General features: G+C 31.3%; 1 protein-coding gene across 1 annotated transcript; it reads left to right on the top strand.

Annotated features, from left to right (window-relative positions):
• Positions 1-4,411: 4,411 nt before the first annotated feature.
• LOC133171669 (uncharacterized) lies at positions 4,412-10,799 on the top strand. The gene is made up of 4 exons (XM_061306456.1): positions 4,412-4,585; positions 6,114-6,218; positions 8,114-8,386; positions 10,535-10,799. The coding sequence occupies exons 1-4, from the start codon at positions 4,412-4,414 to the stop codon at positions 10,616-10,618; spliced, it is 636 nt and encodes a 211-aa protein (XP_061162440.1). The 3' UTR covers positions 10,619-10,799.
• The last annotated feature ends 237 nt before the right edge of the window (positions 10,800-11,036 follow it).

Here is an 11,036-nt window from a genome sequence, read left to right as displayed (position 1 = left end):
TTATAATCAGGCTAAGTTGGCGAGAAACCTGTGTATCCATATAATTTAGAAAATTATAAAACTCTACCTTGACAACACTACTGTTGCAATTTTTGCCTTACAAACTTTGGTAAATAAATGTTTAATAATATGAAAAGAATTTATTTTGTTGAGTATCAAAAGTAATTGACTGCATTACATAGGTAATTGGTCCAAGATTAAGTTGCATGGCATAGAAGGAAAACATTATTGCCACATTTTTGTAATGTTTTACTTCATATGGTCAGATTTGTTTGTTTGTTTGTTTAACGTCCCATTGAGAATTTTTCGCTCATATTGAGACGCCACTACTTGACGGTGGAGACCTGTATTCGGCTCTTACGGCTTTTGAGCAGTGAGGGATCTTTTTTCGTGCCAGCACCTCCTGCAATACGGGGCCTCGGTTTACACGTCTCATCAGAAGGACCGGTCCCAACGCCCCACAGTGCGATTCGAACCCGCGACGTAAGGATTTACTCCTAACTCCAACTCAAAAGCAAACGCTCTAACCACTGAGCCACGCGGACTTATATGATCAGAATTGCAAAATGAAAATGATGACAATAACAAACAAAACGAAGGAAGCAAAACACCAGTCTTTGGAAACACCAGAGATAGGATCAATAAAAACATCAGAGGTCGGACCAGGTGTCTTGGAGGATAATATGGTGGCAAAAATTTGATATATTATTTGGAATTTTTATCTAGTCTTTCCTGATCCCCCTGATGTTCTTTTTATTTTTATTTTCGTCATTTACTTGAATAAATAATATTTTCTTTGTCAAATCTGGTCTTAATTTTGTCTGCCTTCATTAAAAAAATCAAGATTAGACGCCCTGGTCAACAACAGTAACAATTTAAATGTATTGAATAAACCCAAAGTACAAGTACTATGTCTGATTTTTTGTAAATCAATGAAATATGGAGATAACAAACAGTATAATCAAGCTTAAAAGTCCATTGAAACAATACAAATCGGGAGCAGAGCAGACACGGACCTCTAATAGAGAGCATCAGAGGCGGGATCAGGTGCCGTGGATGAGTAGGCATTCCCTGTTGACCGGTCACACCTGCAGTGTGTTTTTATCCACAGGCACTTGTGGTATTGACCGCCCCCGCCCCCCCCCCCTCTTCCATTATATATTTTTTATATTCTAATATGCACTATATATTATCAATAATGTAACTCTTTTGTTTCTATATGCTGTTTTTAAATATTTATTTAATGTTTTTTATTATGTTTTCGACTGAAACACAAAAAAGACTCTTTTTTAAGTTGAAGTTATCACGTTTATCACGTCTACCGTTAAAGGCAGAGATTTTAAGCACCGCCTTCAAAAATACCTGGTCTGTGTACCCCTGTCAATCAAGTGCATTAAAGGCAGAGATTTTAAACACCGCCTTCAAAAATACCTGGTCTTTGTACCCCTGTCAATCAAGTGCATTAAGGTACATCACTGGGTGCTAGAACTTGATTGACATTTACTTACTAGTCCCTGTATATATCCTGTACACCTTATTTGGCACTCGTGGTGACCTTCAAATTAACTTTTAATCCTTTGATATTTGCCTCACATGGAATGAACAATAGAGAAGCTGTATTTCCATGATTACTATAGAGTTTTTAGCTTGATGATATATATATATACAACACCTTTAGTATTTATTCTTTATGATAATATATATCAAAATTTGGTATACATGTAATTTTTTGTCAAAGTTCAACAAAATACTTTGAATAATATTTTTTTAATGGGTGGGGATGCTTTGACACACATTCAATTACAAATTAATAAAAATTATTGAGATTAAACTTTATTTACACCTTTTTATTTCTTCTTTAAAATCATCTCAAAATCCCAGCACATGTAAAGTCTGACTTCTTGGGTACTCTACTGTGTATTGAATGACTTCCTGTGTACATGTATAGGGATTAGGAGACAAACGGCCACAGGTAGACTGCTAGCCCTCAACTCATTCACACCTGTACAAAATAAGCCCCTCCCTCACCTGGAATTTTCCACCCGATAAAAAATCTCTGTCTTTAACTTCGTTTTCTAGTAAAATATCCAAGTATGAAACAGATGTACCAGACCCTGTAGTATCTTTTATTTCAAGTTCACTGGGATATATCGAGTCAACATATGAGTGGAAGTAACTATTGTTAATTTATAATACGTCGTCGATATATTTTAGGAATGACTCTAATTCTTGGCCAAATTATTCGAGTATAACCTGGTTTGGGTCAGTTTACGCTTTATAATCCGCGAAGCGGATTATAAAACAGCGTAAACTGACCCAAACCAGGTTATGCTCGAATAATTTGGCCAAGAATTAGAGTCATTCCTTATAATTTAATTTTAAAATCATTAAATAAGTATGGGTGTAAAATTTCGTTGCTTTTTATTCGTTCAAATTTGCCGCTCAATAATACAATCGTAGTAACGGAAGTAATGGAAGTGATGGGAAGCGAGGGGAGGTAACAACTGATACATAGGCTTAGCAGCTTGTTTACATGTGGTAAGATCGAATTATTGTTTGAAGTTAAAGGTACATTTATTAAATCTGGAATTTTCCATGAATCCCGAGGACTGGAAATGAGAGGATTGTATGGATACAGATGATTCAGCTGGTTGTCAGGGGTGTGTGTCCACATACCAAACCAGGTTATGCAGAAATAATTTGTGTTCCTTTTTGGATATAAACCAATCAGAGGCTAGAATACAAACAAAATTAAATTATATCGAAATGTCGAGCTGAAGGCCACAGCAAGTGTTTCCTTCTCATGTAGAAGTCTTTAAATAAATTCTGCTTCATATGAACATAAAAATAGGTCTGCTACTAACGGGCCGCAATTGGTACCCGTGGAATTATGACAAATTGTTGGAAGACCTGAACTCCAAAAACTACTTAAAATTATGTATGACTTAACTAGCGACATCGAATAAAGCTGACTTTGGAATACTTGATAGATATTGAAAGCTAAATTGAATAAAATAAATTTACGACAGTTTTGTCGGTGTACAATAAAATTTCTTCTTTGAAAAGAATGACTTTGAGTTTTCTTTTCGTCACATAAGACAATATGTGACACAATCTGAAAAATTAATTAGATTAGGATTATCAGTTTTTAATACACATGTAGGTCTTCGATTGAACCAGAGGTTGCATGTACTACTAGTATTTCAATATCCAGTTCATGCAAAGTAAGGACAGGAAACCTGTTTTTAGAGATGATAATTAATAAGTAGAATACAAAGGAAATGAGACAGGAACATTTTCACGGACAGATATAATGGACTTTATAAAACATAACGACAAACTGCAAGTTTGCAGTTTCATCGTAATTAGACCTAAAGAAATTAGTTCAGAAATTTCATTGCGTAGATTAAGGTCGTGAAATGATATTACAATTCATAATGTTAATTATTTAGATAGATTCTACGGGTATATTATCAACTAGTTTCCAATTAGTTCTACTGGTACTTCCCAAACCTCGAGTAATAACCTACAGTAAGAAAAAAAATAATCACATCGACAAAAAAGGACTTGGTAATTAATAATGAAAAGATAAGATGTAAGATACCATTCAAAAATGTAAAGAGGTTTCCAGAAAGCGCAGCACATTTGTTATACTTTTTCAATAATCACACCACCTCCTCTGTAGAATGTGTCAGCGACATTCACTTTGTTAGATGCCAAAAGTGAGTTGTCTATTTTTAGTTTGAATAGTTACTAAAAATAGAGTATATTTTTCTTTTACATAAAAAAAACACACAATTGAGGTCTATAGCAGAGCAGAAATTCCACATAATTTAATGCATAAAATTTGGCTACATGCAAACATTTTGGATGTATATGAGAGGTTATATCTAACACTCATTGAATAATGAATAATGTCTTGAACTTTTAGCTGTCAGTTAATATATACAATTGTATATATTTTCATTAAGAAACGACATGACATGTTCGAAGAATCGATTTCAAGGAAACCCAACCAGCAGTTGAAGAAGACTGTACTTAATTAGAAAGCAATTATCACCCAAGATAACGAATGGTATATTTATAGTCTTAATTCATTGATATCGATTTGATTGATCGATATTGAGTGTAATCTCTAATTTGTATCTTTACATAACAATAGCCTTCCTTTTGCTAGCGGGCGGAATGAAGAACAAAGCGCCACTTTGTTCAAAATCGAGATGCACAGATGTCATTGGAGATATTAGCCACTTGTAGCGTTTAGTGGTGTTGCATTTCATTCATAAATTCTGAACTAAATGTGGTAGGCGTGTATTGATCCAAGAGTTTTGTCCATTCATATTCATGGAAGGTATTATAAAAGAATTCTTGACTTCAACATTATTGTTATAGAAACTAAAGCATTTGAACCATGAATTTACACATTGATAAGATAGAATGTGTTTTTATATTATTTAACATTTTAATTGTTCATATAATTAGTGCAAAATTGACATCTCCGTACAAATTAAGAAACATTATCTTGGAGCCGTACATTGGAAAATCACAAGGCGGAATTGACAAAAACGGTGTGTCGATAATAAAGGTAAGCATTGTTAAATGGTTTAAAATATTATTTTTTGATAAGACATTAAGGGTAAAATCATTTATCTCAATCCAGTCTTCTACAGTTTTCATGCTTAACCCAGTTCACAGAAAGCAGAATATCAGAATCATTATTTTCTTTCGATTTTGTTTAATTTTTTGTTTCAAGACATTGATTTTTTTAATTGTAATTTTAATTTACTTTAATCATCATTGTCAAAACTTTGAGAAAAAGTGATTTAAAAAAAAAAAAAGTAATCCTTCATTACAACTGCACATATGAAACGTTTAATTTCTGACATTTCATAAAATTAAAAACAGAAAATAAGAGCAAAATTAACTTCCTTTCAAAACAATGCCTTCATAAAAAAAAAAAAAAAAAAAAAAAAAAAAAAAAAAAAAAAACAGAGAAAAAAAAAATGAGAAAAAGAACCAAAAATATTATGATAATTCTTAGAGAGCAGGAAAAAAATGTAAATATGTATAATTAGGTCAAATTAGTAATTTTTTTTCTCTTGCTGGGTTCATTTTCTTTATTTTTTTTTTTTAATTTTCAAGGAGACAGTTTTCATTGCATATGCTTGGTTTTGAAACTTGCAGCAAACATTCATTTCATTGCAACATCGTATTTGACGTAATAGTCGACCTTAAATAAAATTAAACAGAAAACGAAATTAATTTCATCAAATCCCCTTATAGTCTTCTATGAGTTTGTTTTAAAAAACATATAAAAATGCTATTTTTTTTCTCAAGTTAATTAAATGTAAATATCTGAAAAGACACATAAGTATTCTTTTAAGTGAATTAAGCAGACCCCATGGGGTTCTGGTGTTAGGGTGGGACTTAATTGATCAAATATTGAATATGCATCAATTCTTTGCTCCTGGGTATGTAGCAGGCAATCCAAGTTGAAAGGAGCAATGCGTCTCTATCTGTCTTAATGAAACGAAACGAGCTCCACATCTGTATTCCTGAAACCTATTTATGCCCATAAAGATATCGTATTTCAACCCATATTCAATATTTTTATCGAATCTACCTAACAGAAATCTTTATTGGTTTTTAATACATTGCAGGTCTAAATGATAATATTACATGAGGTCCTTCCTACATGACTCCAATTTCAACTTATCTAAGTGCATTGATTAAAAAGTCCCATCTTATTACATTGAAGTACTAGTCTTATTTATCGATGCAAATGGATATGAAGACCATTGAATCAATTAATAAATATTACGATTGAAAGTGAAAGATCTGATAGAGTGGTTGAAAAAATCAATTTCCTGTTAAACTATTGTCATATCATTTGAGGGTTCAGAAACAAAAACGAATATCATGTTCTCACTTCTGGTAAATATTATTCATCAATCAAACAATACTCCAGATTCTTCCGTTTACTTCTCTCCGAAAGGATATGCAATCTTTATGAACTCCACATAGGTAAATAAAGAAATGTGGCATGTATCATTTTTTGAAGGAAAAGAAAAATTGAAAATAAACTTTTAACATAGTTTTCTCATTTCTTACAGCAAATTCTGCTCTCAAGAAGTAGAAACAAACAAAATAATGAACTAGCGGAAGAAAAAACACAGCTTATTGATAAGAAAGCTAGAGGATCTCTATTGGGATATCGGGTTAGTATTTTCAAAATCCTTCAATATATTCTCTAAATTAATCATCAATATTTAGACCATTTTCATACCCTAAAAAGCGTACTAGTATTTAAAAGAATTGGTTACTGGTATTTTAATTGTATTTATTCTTATTGAAATGCTCAGGAATCCGAGTTGAAAAAATACATGTCGATGTCCTGTACATTATCATATACTATATTCCTAATATTTTCCCGGTTCAGCTAGTTCTTCAAAGGGAAAAAAACTGTGAAGAATCTATCCTTAACTTCCCCCCTCTTGCTATAGCGAAAAGCACGAAACGTTCAATTGAACACGTTTTGATTAAACAGTGAAACGTTCATGTACTAAAATTTGTAAAACATAGTAATTTTACCAAATAAATATTCTCTCTCCTTTGAATAAACACTATACAATGTAGATACCTTGAAACAAAGTTTGTTTAAATTCGGTGTCGTATATAACTAAAGAAGTACGTGATAACAATTCGAGATGACAATGCATACCAATTTTATATCAATATTTAATTGATAGACATCCCAAAGTGATTATAACACTGCATGTAAACTGTAGCAAAGGGGTTAACATTAAACTACAATACAGTATTTCCAATATCACTTTTTCACATTAAACTACAATACAGTATTTCTAATATCACTTTTTCACATTAAACTACAATACAGTATTTCTAATATCACTTTTTCATATTAAACTACAATACAGTATTTCCAATATCACTTTTTCACATTAAACTACAATACAGTATTTCTAATATCACTTTTTCTACGAGATTATAGTTAACAATCCTCTCTTTTAAAAAAATTAAATAAAATATACCGAACATACTATATTTATGCCTGCAACTGAGTTGAGAAATAGTGTTTTTCCCATGGTTGTCGAACATTTTATTTTTATGCCTGCAACTGATTTGAAAAATATTGTTTTACCCACGGATGTATGCCTAATCTGAACCAAAACTTTATAATTTAATTTTGTTTGTATTCTAGCCTCTGATTGGTTAATATCCAAAAAGGAACACAAATTATTTCTGTATAACCTGGTTTGGTATGGGGACACACCCCCCTGACAACCAGCTGAATCGTCTGTATCCATGCAATCCTCTCATTTCCAGTCCTCGGGATTCATGGAAAATTCAAGATTTAATAAATGTACCTTTAACTTCAAACAGTAACTCGGATCTTACCACATGTAAACAAAAAACATGGCTGCTATAGGACTATGTATCAGTTTTTACCTCCCCTCGCTTCCCATCACTTCCGTTACTATGGTTGTATTATTGAGCGGCAAATTTGAACTAATAAAAAGCAACGAAATTTTACACCCAGAGTTGTTTAATGATTTTAGAATTAAATTATAAGGAATGACTCTAATTCTTGGCCAAATTATTCGAGGATAACCTGGTTTGGGTCAGTTTACGCTGTTTTATAATCCGCTTCGCGGATTATAAAGCGTAAACTGACCCAAACCAGGTTATCCTCGAATAATTTGGCCAAGAATTAGTGTCATTCCTAAAATTACCCTGAATTAGATTTAATATTCAAACTAGTACCTCTTGATGCTCGTGCCATTAAGATGTATCATCAGTCTAACTCAAGATTAAGGTCAAGAAAAACATATAATTTGCTCAAGAAATCTGTGTTTTAATTGAATACTCGCGAATTAATCATTATTATTTGTTTTAAATGGTAGTAGTTTGAATTTGTTTTTACGTATACTACATATTATGTATATACTGCAAATAAATTTGACTTCAGTACTAGAATTTAAACTGATGTTCAAAATGATTTATTTGCATTTACTAGCATCTATTTACAAATTGTATTAATTTTCTTTCATTGACAAGTCAAAAATCTTTTTTAATTCTCTGTTTTCTACAGCCATACGTCCATGTGATTATAGATGGGAGAACTGATGTTACTGACGGCCCCCTGTATCAAACAGACGTAGCTCTGTCTCCTGATATGACGCTGTACAACGCCATAGCGGAAGCCAGTGTACGCTTTCGTGTAGAACATCCATGTATACAAAACCCTTACAGAATGAACGTGCAGCGTATTAGTAGTAACTGTTATAGTGTAGAGAATGTGCCAGGTGTTACCACTGATAGGAATTACAGGTGGATAATTAAAATTGTACGGAGAAGAGGCAGGGTATGTCAGATTTATTTACAATTAAGGTTTCATCCTTAACAAGTTAAAAGGCAAATTAATATTTCTGTCGTGCCGAAGAATGCTCTTGTCTGAAGCCAAAACTCTCGGTTCCTATAGTTAGCAAAAATTAACCAGACTAATGGACCGTAACATCCGTATCAGTTAAAGTGCTTTATATAAATCAACTAAGGATGCGAAAAATTCCATATTGAGTTTATACATTGGGAAACTTTTTAAATTTCATTGGAATCCGTCTGTATATTTTGACCTCATTACGCAATTATTAATTTATTCATGTTAAATCCCAAAGTAATTCGGTAGCTTTTATGCCCTGCTAGGACAAATAGGTTACTAAAATTGTACTGGAATATTTATCTATCGTGAAAGCTTACTGGAATTTTCTGCTGTTATACAGTTTTTCGTAGCGGAATGCTATGTCCCTTCATAATAACGTATACTCTTAGAAAAAAATAAGCTGTATCATACTTTATTTGAAAATCAAATTACAAAATTTTCAAACAGGGTATTTAGCATATCCTTATCAAGTTCCATTTGATCTGACTGGATGAAAAATTAGTTTCTCTATTGCCTGTATGTTACAATTTGGTGACAAAATTGCAACAAACCATTTCATGTTTTATTAAAATTTTGTAAAATTTAATGTCATTTTAAAAGTAAAACCGTCTTGTTATTTTTAACTTGATAATGTAGAATTATATCATGAAGAATTAATTTTATAGTCACCCAAGTTAAACTTATATAACCTTGGTTGGAACACTTCGTGTTTTTTGTATTAAACGCTTCGCGGTTTATATATAGTTTATTCAGAATATTAACTTTGGGCAATACAGCCCATCAGTTTACAAAAAAATAGCCTATAATAACAAAATATATATGTATATCAAAATTTAAGACTGTCAATGAGCCTAAATTTGGTATAAATTGCGTATAAAGCGCAATTATATACTGCCCCAGGTAAAGTTATACAAAATAACTTGAGTATAACTATAGTAAATTCGTTCCTTAAATAATTGTCTTTTAAACGATGTTCCGTTCTGATATTCTTATCATCAAATTGCTAAAAAGAAAAAAAAGTCGCATCATGAGACTCCTAGCCCTAATTAAAAGTTAAATAAATAGATTTTAAAAAATAAAAAAAAAATAAAAGTAACTATAAAGTGAATACACATGTAAATTCAAATGAAAAAAAAATTATTATTGTTAACAGCTTCCATGACTATCAAAGTTTTGCAATTAATCGGTGTTTTATAAAGATGTACAGAAAAATTTAATACATGTAGTTTATTAATTTTGCCTCAAAGCTATGATTTACAGATTCTGTAGGTCAGTTTTACATATCAAATTTATTTTTAAAAGATATCTTTAAATCTATATTTAAATAACTTATTCATTGCATTTTTTTCATTTATTCATTTTGTTCCCTTTTCTGAGGTAGTTAAAATTAAATAGCTGTTAGAAACATTGTTTGAAATCACTAATCAAAAAGTAATAATAAAGATAAAAATCTGTCATTTTACTTTTTTCTAAACATCATTAAGTTTACCCTATCAAGCCCTTATTTAAAACCCTTTGCACATTCAATAAAATTTAGAGTCTGTCGTATTTGTTTGCACCAATTAAAAAAGATTTAAACATTTATAAATGTTTACCATCTTAGTTCTTGTTCAAGTGATACATAAAAAGTAGTTAGAAATGCAGCCATAGACTTCACTTACAAATGCAAGAAAGGCAAAAAATTCAACGATAAATGTATGTTATTAAAGAATTGAAACTACACAGATGAAAGAGTAAAAATTTATATTTTGAATATGAATTCATTATTTTAATAACTAAATCATTTAATTTATTTGAAATGATTAATTCTACGCGCATTGATGTTTTCCGTCCAAATTGTTCTTTGATACTTTTATCAAAGATTAAATATTACACTCATTTCTTAATTCAATAGAATCTCCAAAATATTGTTGTTAAATTAAGGAAAGAATGAAATACTGATTAAAATTCGGATTATTAACTCCAATGTGCAGCTGTTCATTGCATATTGATACACTTAAATTTAAAGTTTAAAAATATTTTACAAATGTTTCTTGATACTTAGTACAATGTAGATGATTGATGTCGTTACAGGTTATATACGAGAGTGAATGCTTACCAAGTGGACGTATTTCCATGAGAGGAGGCACGACGGTCACCTTCAAGAAAACAAGCTAGAAAACGCCGGGAATATATATCTGTGTTCACAAATTGTATTATTAAAATGTTTTAATGTTTAAAGAAACGTTTATAGGGTGTATATCAAATACCAGCAGATTACATGAGAGGTAAAGTGATGCGCCATGCGTCCCAGTGTTTTGAAACATGTATTGCATGTAATATAAATTATCAAAATTCATTGCTTCTGGGTAATATTTCAATATGTCCATTTTACATAAAGATAAGAAATGGAAACTTAAAGAAATGATGGATATGTCTTCACCAAATATGGATGATTCGCACTTATGAAATGTTATTCTACTTGTGTGATTCTACTTTTTGGTATATCTCCTCCATAAATCACCCAGAGGGAATGTTATTTCTCAATCAAAAATACTAAATACTCATACAATAATAGTGGAAGTGGTGTAGCCGC

The sequence above is a fragment of the Saccostrea echinata genome, unplaced genomic scaffold, assembly GCF_033153115.1.
Source record: "Saccostrea echinata isolate AGI-Se365-2 ecotype Australia unplaced genomic scaffold, CSIRO_AGI_Sech_v1 ptg000054l, whole genome shotgun sequence".
Lineage (NCBI taxonomy): Eukaryota > Metazoa > Mollusca > Bivalvia > Ostreida > Ostreidae > Saccostrea > Saccostrea echinata.
This window is presented reverse-complemented; position numbering and strand designations above follow the sequence as displayed.

Coding starts and splice junctions, on each gene's coding strand:
- LOC133171669 (XM_061306456.1), top strand. CDS start 4,412: ATGAATTTACACATTGATAAGATAGAATGTGTTTTTATATTATTTAAC. Junction 6,219..8,113: donor GATCTCTATTGGGATATCGG/GTTAGTATTTTC, acceptor TGTTTTCTACAG/CCATACGTCCATGTGATTAT. Junction 8,387..10,534: donor TTGTACGGAGAAGAGGCAGG/GTATGTCAGATT, acceptor ATGTCGTTACAG/GTTATATACGAGAGTGAATG.